The following is a 17,014-nucleotide window of genomic DNA, read 5'->3' on the forward strand; positions in this document are numbered from 1 at the left end:
CGTAGGCTCACACTAGTATGTTTTTGGAAAGTATTTAGAGAATTTTAAAACACTGTTTAAAACATGTTTTGAATAAAGTGTTTCAAAACACTGATTGATTGAAATGCAACCCTATAGGTCTATGATCACAGCTACAGCACAAATAAGTAGCCGGTTCGAGTCCAACCAATGTCCCTTCCGAAATGTTAGAGGTTTATTTAGGCTCCTTCTTGCCATCTGATCCGATGATGCGATGTCTTATAAAAGCCCTAGACGGGAGAGATATTACAAGTCGACAGTTACGGAACCATAACGGAAAATATAGGTCTGGTGGTTGCAATGGAAAAAACTCCATGAATACCACACAAAACGATAACTAGCTTATAGTCCAGTGCCATACAGCTATTTTCCATAGTTGCATACATCTCGTAAAGAATATTCTATTCTGTCGAATTACAAGATAATCTTACGCCCCAGTCGAGCGTGGAGGTCGGTAATGCGGCAGACACGACCGTCCACGTCAATATTTGTCAGGATATTCCCATACGGTGTAGTTTTAAAATCAGTCCTTCCTGCCACATCATATCATTTGCCCGGCCTATCTCTAGAAAAACTTCCAAAACCGATCGCCTATTATTTATTGCTTTATAGGCAGAGTCATGGAGACTGATAACATGATCAAGAGCACGTCATTCTCTCCGGATCCAGACCACAGACAGTTTACGGTCGTACATGATTATGCGACCCGTGGCCACCGTCTGCCGCAATCCCTCACTATACTTGCTTACTACCTCGAATTTTAGTGAATGTAGATTATTCTTTAGCGTACTTATGTGTATATAGCCTGCAAGAGTGGATCTTACGCGTGAGTTCGTCAACACGAGAAAGCTTGCATTACCGGCATTTACGCATTAACGCAACCCTAATGAATTGATATCCATTCGATTCTCTATTCTCTATTTTGGCTGATACCTAAACTGAGGTTATGCAATTACTTACGTAGTTTAACAGTTCTACGTATATGTGAGCGAAGAGCGATACAGCCCGCCTTCTTGAGTGTATATTTAACTCGAAATTGGTTCATCGGTTCAGAATCAACGACAACTCAATCTGTATTTGAGACTTGACTCGTGACTTGACTTGACTCGACTTGACTCGAGTCACCTCCAAAAACCGAGTGACTTGAATTGACTTGACACGAGTCAACTCCAAAAATTGAGTGACTTGACTTGAATCGAGTCACCTTCCAAAATCGATTGACTTGACTTGACTCGAGTCAAAATTTGCAATGACTCGAAATGACTCGTGATTCGAAGGCAGTGACTTGATCCCAACACTGCTGTGATTGTGGCTACGTGGGAAGAACGTCAAAGCGCTTGCAGGAACGTATAAGTCAGCATGTCCCTAGATTTATTAGAACACGCTCGGTTAAAAGCTCCCCCTTAACTCAGACTTGGACAACTAGATAATTCAAGGAATGACATTTCATGTTTGTCAACAACAATGATGCAGATAATGGCAATCAGTGAATCAGTTATATTTTAGTAATTAGAAAAAGAAAATGAGAATAGGAATCACATTCATAGCGGATGATCTGAATTCTAATTCAACCAAACAATTTGTTGGCTACTACGATTTATACAATATGACCACAATTGCTTGTATCATATCAATGATATCCATTTTAAAATCAAGCTTCTCTATTCTAGCCTGCGAACAAATCCATGCAAAACCAAAAAATCTTGCACAATTACAACTCCAACACTACTGCAGTGAAAGGCCGTTTCCGTTCAAATCAGCTAAATCAGTAATTCAAGTCCTAAAATCTTCAACGCGGGAATATCAAGCATCGACACGATGTTTCCCGATATAGCCATTATTTTTATCGAATTGTGAAACTTCAGGCAACTCTCATTAGTTAGATAACACTGGGCAACAATTTTGAACGAATAATTTGTTGACTTTGATTTTGCACTTGATTTGGGCTAATTTTGGTATGCTGATTCCAAAAATGCCGCTGGTTTTCTTCCATCCCGTCAAGTTTTTGTTCTACGACATATGCACAAAATATGCAAATTTTCACGAATTTAGCTATATTACTTTTGAACAAGTGATTTGTGGTACAGAACTTCAGAATAACGCGAAACAATAACTTCATATTGTTAATTTATTCGCTAAAAGCTTTTCGACCAACTCTCATATTACTTTTGCATACCATATAGAAATCCACACTTCTATCATATAATAAGCTATATAGCTATAGTCAGCGATGGGCGAGGAGAAAGCCACCCCCAACATATGAAGATGATGGGGTGAGATGCCAGAGTATATTGGAGCTTACACATGTTAGCTGACTATTGCTCGAGTATCAAACCAGACAACCCACAGAATTATGAGTTATTAGCGTAAACTTGGACCCTGAAACTCGCACTTCATTTGTCCTGCAGAAGCAATATCAGTTCGAATCAACCAAATAAAGCAGTGCAAATGTTTATTGGAGTCTATTGATTCACTTTCGACTGTTTGTTGTTTTTGAAACGTTTTACACAATAAATACAAAATATTAAAAGTAGTACTTTTATGTGGGTATGAGACAATGGGGTGGGTGCCTACCTCAAACACTTGACGTGACAGAGGAAAACGGAATTCATTTTTGAATTCAGCGCCCAAAAATTAGCCGAAATCAATTGTCTGATCAAAGTTAACAAAAAATGTCTTGACCAGTGTAATTGTTAAATGCACAAAGGAAATAGTATCATACAATAGAACATCTGGCAACTGTATAATTGGGAGCGAGTCGTCTGATCGTATTCTGAAATGAAATGCCGTCCTTCACCTTGCAACATATCAATTTTGTTGGATTATGATGAAAAAGTAAGAGAATCTACTGCTTTCTGAGATATTCTCTGAAAAACAAATAACTCAAATAAATATATTATTAATCAAACATTTCTACAAACATTGTGGAGTACGAGCTGGAGATGGATCGTCTGTACATACTTCATTGCACTGTACATAACAGATAACAGCTTTTTGTGAAGGGACTGGGCCTATAGTCCTATGAAGTGTATGAATTTAATCTTCAATTATATTGGGAGCAATGTTCCCTCTAATTTTTCACGAGTCTGCGCGCCGCACACTCACCAACTCACTACGCGGTCCCTTGGATAACAGTGCGCAACGACTAAAAAAGGTCATCATTTCGGCTTTCATGTTCGCGTCACACATTTTTCTGTGCGCGCGTACTTTGTCAGCAGCTTAGAGGTAACATTAATTGGGACCATCCGTAATGAAAGAGAAACAGATGGCAATTTAATTTTCTGGATTGTTTTGGCAGTTTCTAATAATCTGGGATACGGATTTATAATGAATTATCAAATTGAAAGGTAATCCTAATCGCTTGTGTCCGAAAAAGGTAAATGCATCCTGCAATTCTTATTTCTCTCCAGCCATATTTTTATATCGAAAACAATGATCGATAGAGGTGTTTTGACTAGAGTAGTAGTATAGATAGGTCGTGACCTGGCAGGGGCTCTTATGGGCCCGCTGGTGAGGTGCCGCGAAACTCGTGTTGGTGATGGCACCCTTTTGACCCCCCCTTCCGCTGGTGAGGTGCCATGTGTTCTTATGGGATCTCTGGTGATGGTACCCTTTCGGGTATAGGCTGCGTCGGTGATGTGCCGTGAAAACTCGTGTTGGTGAGTCGTATTTTCAGGTATAGGCTGCGTCTGTGATGTGCCTGTTATGTATTCTTACGGGATCTCTGGTGATGTGTCATTGTCTCTTATGGTATCTCTGGTGACGGCACCCTTTCAGGTATAGGCTGCGTCGGTGATGTGTCTGTCATGTATTCTTACGGGGTCTCTGGTGATTCGCCATGTGTTCTTATGGGTGCGGTCATGAATCGCCCTTTCGGGTATAGTCAACTCTCGCGCTGTGTTGAATAGGTATCAGGAATAGTAAATAGTCACGTGATTGATTCTTAGTTAATGTGTATATTACAAATTATTAAATATGACCGATTCGAGTTAATCCCAACGTTTACGGTGAGTACGACAATGATATATCGTTATTCTTATGGCGGGGGTGGCATGCGGCTATTGTGTCTTATGGGTGCGGCCGTGAATCGCCCTTTCGGGTATAGGCATCTCTCGCCCGGTGTTGAATATGTATCAAGTAAATAGTCATGTGATTGATCCTTAGTTAATGTGTATATTCCAAATTACGGCGAGTACGACAATGATATATCGTTATTCTTATGGACGCGGCGATGATTCGTACTTTCGGGTATAGACTGCGGGCGGAATGTCGTACTTTCAACAAAAAAGGCGTGAAAATAGTTTGCAAAATCTAGGAATTACTCGCATGGTAATGTTTGAGTAATTAGATTACCCCAGAGCCGGCGTAGACGGCGTTTCGAATACCAACAATAACCGCGCTCACAAACTAACACTTCAAATAGGTGTGAAATATATAACAAACCCTGCGATCGCTGACAAGATAATGTCTCGGACATAACCATCTTTCGCGACTTGGTGTTACAGGCATACCGATCGCTCACGCGGTGAAATTTTCGTAAGCAGTTTGTCACAGAACTTGATTTCGCTCGTAAAGATTTAATAAGTAACGGATAACAGACCACCAGTGTCGGTAACTTGAATAGCGACAAATTGTCACTTATTCCTACTCCAACCCTAATCCTTTGTGAAGTGTACGCTTATTCAAAAAGGTGCGAAATAATTCTAAAATCCTACGATCGCTCACAAGATAACACCTATAAGACATAACCATCTCTCGTGACTTGTGGTTACATACATCCCAATCGCTACAATGTAATATGTTGGTAGTTTGGTGCAGAACTGGATTTCACGAGTTTGATATAATAAGAATATTACCTATTAAGTAATAAGCACCGAATAACAGAACCGTCGCAGACGCCGACTTGAATATCCAAGATTTGATACTTTCCGCGATCGCTATATGTTTCACGTTGACTTTAGTTGTATGATAAGAATCATGAAAATATTCAATCAATGCGTTAGTTTGTCAACTTGAAATGAAACTTACTACACAGCTCAAGTTGATTCGTATCTGAATGTGTTAATTCGGTACAATTCTAATTAATTTGAGAAATCTTTTCGTGATCTTTTGATTCGACCGTAACCTGAATATTACTGACGCCGACTTTCAGCCATATTGAATTATTCGCACATTCCGCGCCGCTGTTTTCACACCAATAGAATCAATACCAACTATAACTCTACAAGAACCAAGAATCACAAGTATGTGCATTATGCAGTTATTATCTTTATCAACATGAATTTAAACTCTTAACAAAAACACGCAACTAATCATTTGCCAACTCTAGCATTACCAAAAAATTCAGGTATTGTTGATTGAAAATCCTTGAACCCGTATTATTAATAGTGTTATAGTACAACGTCGGAATCCACTCGCGAGATGTACTAAAGGTAAATCCAGATAATCCAAAATGAAATATTTGGACTTTGAAATAGTCTGAATTGAAATAGATTGACAAACATGACTAACAACTTTCAACCCAGTCATATTTAGAGATTATACGCACATTGATTCGAAACAAGTAATGAAACATTACAACTCTATTCGCGGCCTGCCTTTACGTTTGTCAAAGAGAGTTTCAGAAATATTATCACTATGACATCTCAACATTTTAACATCTTGCCATCAACAAAAGAGCAAAATACAAAAACCTTGTCAAGTCAATCCGTTTGTAACTCACCGAACCAAAGCAAAAAGTGTCCATACGAAAAGTAGACAAGACTACGCAAGTAATCACTACAACCCACAAACATATCAAGTTCGGTTTTAGGCATATACCACCAACTCGTCTTTTTTGTTCAACTGTAAAAGTCGTTACTATGCCGCAAGACAAAGAAATTACTATGCGGTATATTTTGTAAGACAAAAGTAATTACTTCTCGGTGTCGGTGACTTGGGGTTAACATAATATATTTGAGTATACGACATTTGAAAGTATGACCATCGTAGTTTCTTACAATCGAACGCAGGCGTTTTATCGAAAATTATCGTGATGTAAACATAAGGATTGTCACATCGATTTAACATACGAGATTTTGCAATGGTCTATCCTGACTTGATTATCAAATTATTCGCGTTAATTAGACCCGGCGTTGTGGTAAAGGTTATTATGACAGCAACAAACTTTTCAGTACCGTCGTTATAAACATATTGAGTTGTAAAACTATGCGTGTCTGAAATGTTCTTGAATGGAAAATTATTCCACCTTGGTACATATCACCTTGCGTATCGCGGATATCAGAAAATATTTTACAAATGTAATTGTCTCCACTAACCAAGACTAAAGATGAAACAACAATTTCCTTTGTTAAACAATAACCGGTACAATACTTTATCATCGTAATCAGCAGTGAGAATTGAAACATTTTCGCACATTATCCGGTGTCAAGATATCACACTGGGTGAATTGACATACAGCCGCTTGATTAATACCTAATCCGTTCGCACCATTTCACATACTTTGATCATTACAAATGTAAATTGGAATATGTTTGCTAGATGCATTCAATTCAGTTAGAAATGTCTGGTGCACAACAATCGTAATATCAAGGAAGTACTTGCTACACTGTAATTCACTTAACGTGTTTTGTATTGTTGTTCATTTGTAGTATTGATTGTTTTGGAACCCCGAAATAATAATTCCGACATGAAACCAAGCCGCTGAAAGTCGTTACCATCACAACGAAACAATTTGTACGATGTTCGCCAAATGTATCCTATAGTTAGGTGTACTAGAATTATTTGTCTAACACATACACCGACAATGCAATCGAAAATTTTTCCGTTGTCATTCGCTAAAGTAAATGTCATCACAATACTCTGTCACTAAAAGACGTTACTTGGACGTGCTTGAATCCCTAGCAACTGACTAAACCGAACTCCAAATAAATTTTACTCACTCGACGGATATGAAACAGCGTCGCTCAATGTATGCTTTTCTGAATGTAAATCATATAAATCCAGCAGAAAACAATTTTCACTCGCTTGGTAATGAAACCGAAGTCTCCATTTGATATTTTGTTTGTGTCAACTTATTATTATTGATGAAAAGATGAGGGATGTGTCAACTACTTTGCAATGAACACATTTGAGTGGTTGAGCTTTACATCATCAAGCTGTCATTTGTAAATCAAGATTTCGGTAATCTTGTAAATGTATCGTTTAACTAACCGAAATTTAGTGATTGGTGAACATACCAAACGATACACATCCACCCCCGAAATACTGCGTTGATCTTAATTTCCATCATCGTGATAATCGAAGTACATTTCTTTCGAATTCGTAACAACCGGCGTTTCTATGACATGATAAATTTTTGACAAGTTATGCTTAGAAGATTGGTTGCATATCACGAAAAATAATATAGCACTCATATTGACACTCATATTACTTGAGTTTCTCCGCTTACTATATGTAAATGTAACCTCGTCCATCTTTCAAAACCACAACGAACAACGATGAAAAGTATGCAATCAAACACAACATGTTTTACTTTTGTAGGACACTAATTATTATCTCATTTCATACTACGTCTATAAGAAAGATATTCATGACACACGAAAATATTCGATATTCCCATGCTACGAACCTGTACAATGATTGGTGACGCTTTCAAACTGTTTCGATGTCACAAGAACTTTATTGTCTGAGTGGTTGTTCATGTATCTTAATAATCAAATAGTTCAACACAGAACTAGTACTAACAGAAACATCAGAGTTGTTTACACAAAAGTTTGTATATGTGCACAGTATGCGAATACCATGTGTAAGTCCAACACAATTGCGGTATCCATCCGAGTTTAGTTAACACAAATTTATTACAACGGACCCACGTAAACTTTCGTGAAAGAAAAGCATACTCACTCCCAGAGGGTTATGTCAATGCCATAGCAGTACTCCAACAACAAAGTACATATGTTTTCTAGTCACGGTCCTTACATCTTACACACAAATCAATCTACTTTGCTAACGAAAAGTGCTGAGTCATCACATGATTGCCCTCACAACAAAACAGCTAGAAGATATTATCATACAAAAATATTCCTAACCCTTTGCGCACCAGTGACAAATCAGACAACAAACATTTTTTGTGAGTCGAATTGTTGTTCACTTTCAAGTCTACCTGTTGAAATGTACATTAAAACAACACAGTCACAATTCAATTAAAACCACGAATCTGTTTTCATTTCGTCACAAACATGTCACGTACAGAAAAATAAATTTTCTTTCCCCCACACATACTTGTAACCAATCGCTTTCATTAAACACACAACTCCATAAAAGTATTTACTTTCTACAACATAAACATTCCGATGTAGCCATGAAATATTTTTATTAATCAAAACCATCGATTTCTGTTCACGGCGTTAGTGTGTGCATGTCATAGCTGTGGGTCCCGTATTAAAATGGACACGACACGACTGAATGTAAGGGGGTAGAAGTCTATCGCATCGATTTACATGTGGTCTTCGCTACGGTTTCAAAAAACGAATCATCTATTTTGCATTGGTCGAGACCGAGCGAACCAGTAACATGTATTCACGGTAATGATTTTGCTTGTCATATGCGAATGATAGGGTTGCTACTCCGACAAATCAAATCAACATACAACACTCTTCTGACGATCATAATAGCAATTTCATTTTCCGCCCCTTCGTAACTGCATACGCACGAAAAGTATATTGTACAACTACGTTTAACAAGACCAATCACACTACCAGCGTTGAACACAAGATACCTACCCAAGTCAAAATATCATACTGGTTTGGACAACTGACGTTTACCTGTGTAAAATTATCATTTTCACTTGGAGGTCAACCGTTACCTGACTAAAATATCATTGTCCTTTGGAGATTTATCGTTTACCCAGTGTAACAAACCCCCTTCCACTTGGAAATATATTTTATCTCTGGGTAACAAACCTTTTTCACTTGGAAATATATTTTTTCTCTTGGTAACAAACCTTTTTCACTTGGAAATATATTTCTTCCCTGAGCAACAAACCGTTTTCACTGAGCAACAAACCATTTTCACTTGGTGGGTCGTCGTTTACCTGAGTAAAAATATCATTTTCCTTTGGAGATCTGGCGTTTACCCAGTGTAACAATGCATTTTCTCTTGGTCATCTAGCTTTTCCTCGAGTAACAAAACCATTTTCATTTTGAAATCTGACAAACACACCTGACAATTTGGTATTTGTTGTATTGACGATAGTTTGAAATAGATTACAACGAACAGTGACGGAAATATACACGGACTACCGGTTTCAGAGTATACCCCCATCAGTCGTATCACATCAATATCATCGTTAACCACATACAATATGCTCTTGTACACCGAAATGCATGTTTTGGAAAATTGGACAATAGGCTTCGATAGTTCTGTGATGTCCGGGTTCGTGCTTTGGATTTTCCAGAGTCAAAATGTCTGAATAAAACACCTCCTCGACGATGGTTGATATGTGGATAACGGTGTTCGGAAAACGGTTGGATTTATGTCACCCATCGCGATAACAATTCCAGGTCGAGTTTTCCCCTCGCATGTTTACTATATTGTGTCTTTATTGGTTAATGTATGTCTCGACATTCAGTTTGAAATCGGAAACCCTGATAAAGTATGTAACCGGATCCGGATATCAACTCTGAATCGATAAACCAATGAACAATATTCAAAGTAAACATGTTACACCCTGTGTTTCCACGAAAAAATACCATCCAGACATACGTCGTGCTTGTTTGCCCACATCAGTATACACGTAAGTGGAGGTGTGTGACATTGCATGCAATGTGTTGGTATACAAACATCGGGGAGTAAGCCTTCGATCCACAGACATTATCATAGCCGGTAATTTTGATGCAGATCGACTGTCATCAAGCACACCCGATAACAATGTCATACCAATAAGCCACATTGCAATGACTCTGAGTCAATCTGAAGCATGACATACAGACACACAAACATGGAACCGTAACATGGGTTATTCGCACGATGGTGAAAGTGAACTATACAGCATATACCAATAGAGCGTTCACACTCGAATATGCGAACCATGCAAAATCATATACACTGGTTTTTGTTGGATATGTACGAAACCAATAATTCGATACATTTTTTTCCCTTCGATGTCAATAATACAAGCGTCATTCCAATGCATAGCTCGAATGTGAGGTTCGTCGGGTGTAAAATCCATGTCAAATAACACCAAAGTGTGCCTTCCGTGTTTTATTATTTCCACCATCGCATCTTGTCTGTGTCGTAACACTATGGTGCAGGGACTTGAAAAACGGTACATTCTAAAACGGATTGACATGTTCTTCGATATGACCAACAGAATCGATGTCAATACCCTTGTGATGATGTCGTTTCAAAATGTTACCGATATGACGAGCGCAACCTCGATCTCTTGTGGCGATGACCGTTTCGAAATGTCACCGGACGAACTGGACCCTTACGAAAGTGTGTTTTATGATTGCGTGTGAAATCACGAGGCAGTGTGCTATTGCGGTGTACGATTGCAGTCTTCATTCCGCAGAAACACACCTTATTTAATTACAGTATCAGTCCCAGATTTACAGAATCACCGTTCACGATATTTATCTGGAGTCGTTATGTGGTAGTAGCGACGTCCATGCATCGTGATTTAGGGAAAGACTGATCGCAATCATTTCGAGCACCCGTGATTCGATAGTTCACCTTGGTCAAACGCTGCAGTCCCAGCAGAAAACTTCGGTGTCGACAACACGCTGGATATTGACCGATGTATCCAGTTGGTCTGGGTGATCTGTCTGGAGATAGGGTCATGACTATCTTGTAATGTTACAACGCGATAAAACCATCGACTAAATCAGTGAACGGTGTCGAAATATCGATGTAATAGCGCGGACTCAGAGTCATTGCAATGTGGCTTATTGGTATGACATTGTTATCGGGTGTGATGACATTCGATCTGCATCAAAATTACCGGCTATGATAATGTCTGTGGATCGAGGGCTTACTCCCCGATGTTTGTATACCAACACATTGCATGCAATGTCACACACCTCCACTTACGTGTATACTGATGTGGGCAAACAAGCACGACGTATGTCTGGATGGTATTTTTTCGTGGAAACATAGGGTGTAACATGTTTACTTTGAATATTGTTCATTGGTTTATCGATTCAGAGTTGATATCCGGATCCGGTTACATACTTTATCAGGGTTTCCGATTTCAAATTGAATGTCGAGACATACATTAACCAATAAAGACACAATATAGTAAACATGCGAGGGGAAAACTCGACCTGGAATTGTTATCGCGATGGGTGACATAAATCCAACCGTTTTCCGAACACCGTTATCCACATACCAACCATCGTCGAGGAGGTGTTTTATTCAGACATTTTGACTCTGGAAAATCCAAAGCACGAACCCGGACATCACAGAACTATCGAAGCCTATTGTCCAATTTTCCAAAACATGCATTTCGGTGTACAAGAGCATATTGTATGTGGTTAACGATGATATTGATGTGATACGACTGATGGGGGTATACTCTGAAACCGGTAGTCCGTGTATATTTCCGTCACTGTTCGTTGTAATCTATTTCAAACTATCGTCAATACAACAAATACCAAATTGTCAGGTGTGTTTGTCAGATTTCAAAATGAAAATGGTTTTGTTACTCGAGGAAAAGCTAGATGACCAAGAGAAAATGTATTGTTACACTGGGTAAACGCCAGATCTCCAAAGGAAAATGATATTTTTACTCAGGTAAACGACGACCCACCAAGTGAAAATGGTGTGTTGCTCAGTGAAAACGGTTTGTTGCTCAGGGAAGAAATATATTTCCAAGTGAAAAAGGTTTGTTACCCAGAGAAAAAATATATTTCCAAGTGAAAAAGGTTTGTTATCCAGGGCAAAAATATATTTCCAAGTGAAAGGGGGTTTGTTACACTGGGTAAACGATAAATCTCCAAAGGACAATGATATTTTAGTCAGGTAACGGTTGACCTCCAAGTGAAAATGATAATTTTACACAGGTAAACGTCAGTTGTCCAAACCAGTATGATATTTTGACTTGGGTAGGTATCTTGTGTTCAACGCTGGTAGTGTGATTGGTCTTGTTAAACGTAGTTGTACAATATACTTTTCGTGCGTATGCAGTTACGAAGGGGCGGAAAATGAAATTGCTATTATGATCGTCAGAAGAGTGTTGTATGTTGATTTGATTTGTCGGAGTAGCAACCCTATCATTCGCATATGACAAGCAAAATCATTACCGTGAATACATGTTACTGGTTCGCTCGGTCTCGACCAATGCAAAATAGATGATTCGTTTTTTGAAACCGTAGCGAAGACCACATGTAAATCGATGCGATAGACTTCTACCCCCTTACATTCAGTCGTGTCGTGTCCATTTTAATACGGGACCCACAGCTATGACATGCACACACTAACGCCGTGAACAGAAATCGGTGGTTTTGATTAATAAAAATATTTCATGGCTACATCGGAATGTTTATGTTGTAGAAAGTAAATACTTTTATGGAGTTGTGTGTTTAATGAAAGCGATTGGTTACAAGTATGTGTGGGGGAAAGAAAATTTATTTTTCTGTACGTGACATGTTTGTGACGAAATGAAAATAGATTCGTGGTTTTAATTGAATTGTGACTGTGTTGTTTTAATGTACATTTCAACAGGTAGACTTGAAACTGAACAACAATTCGACTCACAAAAAATGTTTGTTGTATGATTTGTCACTGGTGCGCAAAGGGTTAGGAATATTTTTGTATGATAATATCTTCTAGCTGTTTTGTTGTGAGGGCAATCATGTGATGACTCAGCACTTTTCGTTAGCAAAGTAGATTGATTTGTGTGTAAGATGTAAGGACCGTGACTAGAAAACATATGTACTTTGTTGTTGGAGTACTGCTATGGCATTGACATAACCCTCTGGGAGTGAGTATGCTTTTCTTTCACGAAAGTTTACGTGGGTCCGTTGTAATAAATTTGTGTTAACTAAACTCGGATGGATACCGCAATTGTGTTGGACTTACACATGGTATTCGCATACTGTGCACATATACAAACTTTTGTGTAAACAACTCTGATGTTTCTGTTAGTACTAGTTCTGTGTTGAACTATTTGATTATTAAGATACATGAACAACCACTCAGACAATAAAGTTCTTGTGACATCGAAACAGTTTGAAAGCGTCACCAATCATTGTACAGGTTCGTAGCATGGGAATATCGAATATTTTCGTGTGTCATGAATATCTTTCTTATGGACGTAGTATGAAATGAGATAATAATTAGTGTCCTACAAAAGTAAAACATGTTGTGTTTGATTGCATACTTTTCATCGTTGTTCGTTGTGGTTTTGAAAGATGGACGAGGTTACATTTACATATAGTAAGCGGAGAAACTCAAGTAATATGAGTGTCAATATGAGTGCTATATTATTTTTCGTGATATGCAACCAATCTTCTAAGCATAACTTGTCAAAAATTTATCATGTCATAGAAACGCCGGTTGTTACGAATTCGAAAGAAATGTACTTCGATTATCACGATGATGGAAATTAAGATCAACGCAGTATTTCGGGGGTGGATGTGTATCGTTTGGTATGTTCACCAATCACTAAATTTCGGTTAGTTAAACGATACATTTACAAGATTACCGAAATCTTGATTTACAAATGACAGCTTGATGATGTAAAGCTCAACCACTCAAATGTGTTCATTGCAAAGTAGTTGACACAAACAAAATATCAAATGGAGACTTCGGTTTCATTACCAAGCGAGTGAAAATTGTTTTCTGCTGGACTTATATGATTTACATTCAGAAAAGCATACATTGAGCGACGCTGTTTCATATCCGTCGAGTGAGTAAAATTTATTTGGAGTTCGGTTTAGTCAGTTGCTAGGGATTCAAGCACGTCCAAGTAACGTCTTTTAGTGACAGAGTATTGTGATGACATTTACTTTAGCGAATGACAACGGAAAAATTTTCGATTGCATTGTCGGTGTATGTGTTAGACAAATAATTCTAGTACACCTAACTATAGGATACATTTGGCGAACATCGTACAAATTGTTTCGTTGTGATGGTAACGACTTTCAGCGGCTTGGTTTCATGTCGGAATTATTATTTCGGGGTTCCAAAACAATCAATACTACAAATGAACAACAATACAAAACACGTTAAGTGAATTACAGTGTAGCAAGTACTTCCTTGATATTACGATTGTTGTGCACCAGACATTTCTAACTGAATTGAATGCATCTAGCAAACATATTCCAATTTACATTTGTAATGATCAAAGTATGTGAAATAGTGCGAACGGATTAGGTATTAATCAAGCGGCTGTATGTCAATTCACCCAGTGTGATATCTTGACACCGGATAATGGGCGAAAGTGTTTCAATTCTCACTGCTGATTACGATGATAAAGTATTGTACCGGTTATTGTTTAACAATGGAAATTGTTGTTTCATCTTTAGTCTTGGTTAGTGGAGACAATTACATTTGTAAAATATTTTCTGATATCCGCGATACGCAAGGTGATATGTACCAAGGTGGAATAATTTTCCATTCAAGAACATTTCAGACACGCATAGTTTTACAACTCAATATGTTTATAACGACGGTACTGAAAAGTTTGTTGCTGTCATAATAACCTTTACCACAACGCCGGGTCTAATAAACGCGAATAATTTCATAATCAAGTCATGATAGACCATTGCAAAATCTCGTATGTTAAATCGATGTGACAATCCTTATGTTTACATCACGATAATTTTCGATATAACGCCTGCGTTCGATTGTACGAAACTACGATGGTCATACTTTCAAATGTCGTATACTCAAATATATTATGTTAACCCCAAGTCACCGACACCGAGAAGTAATTACTTTTGTCTTACAAAATATACCGCATAGTAATTTCTTTGTCTTGCGGCATAGTAACGACTTTTACAGTTGAACAAAAAAGACGAGTTGGTGGTATATGCCTAAAACCGAACTTGATATGTTTGTGGGTTGTAGTGATTACTTGCGTAGTCTTGTCTACTTTTCGTATGGACACTTTTTGCTTTGGTTCGGTGAGTTACAAACGGATTGACTTGACAAGGTTTTTGTATTTTGCTCTTTTGTTGATGGCAAGATGTTAAAATGTTGAGATGTCATAGTGATAATATTTCTGAAACTCTCTTTGACAAACGTAAAGGCAGGTCGCGAATAGAGTTGTAATGTTTCATTACTTGTTTCGAATCAATGTGCGTATAATCTCTAAATATGACTGGGTTGAAAGTTGTTAGTCATGTTTGTCAATCTATTTCAATTCAGACTATTTCAAAGTCCAAATATTTCATTTTGGATTATCTGGATTTACCTTTAGTACATCTCGCGAGTGGATTCCGACGTTGTACTATAACACTATTAATAATACGGGTTCAAGGATTTTCAATCAACAATACCTGAATTTTTTGGTAATGCTAGAGTTGGCAAATGATTAGTTGCGTGTTTTTGTTAAGAGTTTAAATTCATGTTGATAAAGATAATAACTGCATAATGCACATACTTGTGATTCTTGGTTCTTGTAGAGTTATAGTTGGTATTGATTCTATTGGTGTGAAAACAGCGGCGCGGAATGTGCGAATAATTCAATATGGCTGAAAGTCGGCGTCAGTAATATTCAGGTTACGGTCGAATCAAAAGATCACGAAAAGATTTCTCAAATTAATTAGAATTGTACCGAATTAACACATTCAGATACGAATCAACTTGAGCTGTGTAGTAAGTTTCATTTCAAGTTGACAAACTAACGCATTGATTGAATATTTTCATGATTCTTATCATACAACTAAAGTCAACGTGAAACATATAGCGATCGCGGAAAGTATCAAATCTTGGATATTCAAGTCGGCGTCTGCGACGGTTCTGTTATTCGGTGCTTATTACTTAATAGGTAATATTCTTATTATATCAAACTCGTAAAATCCAGTTCTGCACCAAACTACCAACATATTACATTGTAGCGATTGGGATGTATGTAACCACAAGTCACGAGAGATGGTTATGTCTTATAGGTGTTATCTTGTGAGCGATCGTAGGATTTTAGAATTATTTCGCACCTTTTTGAATAAGCGTACACTTCACAAAGGATTAGGGTTGGAGTAGGAATAAGTGACAATTTGTCGCTATTCAAGTTACCGACACTGGTGGTCTGTTATCCGTTACTTATTAAATCTTTACGAGCGAAATCAAGTTCTGTGACAAACTGCTTACGAAAATTTCACCGCGTGAGCGATCGGTATGCCTGTAACACCAAGTCGCGAAAGATGGTTATGTCCGAGACATTATCTTGTCAGCGATCGCAGGGTTTGTTATATATTTCACACCTATTTGAAGTGTTAGTTTGTGAGCGCGGTTATTGTTGGTATTCGAAACGCCGTCTACGCCGGCTCTGGGGTAATCTAATTACTCAAACATTACCATGCGAGTAATTCCTAGATTTTGCAAACTATTTTCACGCCTTTTTTGTTGAAAGTACGACATTCCGCCCGCAGTCTATACCCGAAAGTACGAATCATCGCCGCGTCCATAAGAATAACGATATATCATTGTCGTACTCGCCGTAATTTGGAATATACACATTAACTAAGGATCAATCACATGACTATTTACTTGATACATATTCAACACCGGGCGAGAGATGCCTATACCCGAAAGGGCGATTCACGGCCGCACCCATAAGACACAATAGCCGCATGCCACCCCCGCCATAAGAATAACGATATATCATTGTCGTACTCACCGTAAACGTTGGGATTAACTCGAATCGGTCATATTTAATAATTTGTAATATACACATTAACTAAGAATCAATCACGTGACTATTTACTATTCCTGATACCTATTCAACACAGCGCGAGAGTTGACTATACCCGAAAGGGCGATTCATGACCGC

The 17,014-nt window shown here is 38.1% G+C and overlaps 1 protein-coding gene across 2 annotated transcripts in view; it reads right to left on the bottom strand.

The window, feature by feature from the left end:
• Positions 1-2,244: 2,244 nt before the first annotated feature.
• LOC145440223 (NACHT, LRR and PYD domains-containing protein 3-like) overlaps positions 2,245-17,014 on the bottom strand; it is a 74,437-nt gene continuing 59,667 nt past the window's right edge. For both annotated transcript variants that reach the window (XM_080317797.1, XM_080317795.1), the window contains exon 12: positions 2,245-2,885. In XM_080317797.1, coding sequence (XP_080173923.1) covers positions 2,864-2,885 — 22 coding nt within the window. In that variant the 3' untranslated portion in view covers positions 2,245-2,863. The remainder of the gene's footprint in view (positions 2,886-17,014) is intronic.

Source organism: Botryllus schlosseri, chromosome 6 (assembly GCF_051294905.1).
Source record: "Botryllus schlosseri isolate E-star chromosome 6, Bs_hap1, whole genome shotgun sequence".
Classification (NCBI taxonomy): Eukaryota; Metazoa; Chordata; class Ascidiacea; order Stolidobranchia; family Styelidae; genus Botryllus; species Botryllus schlosseri.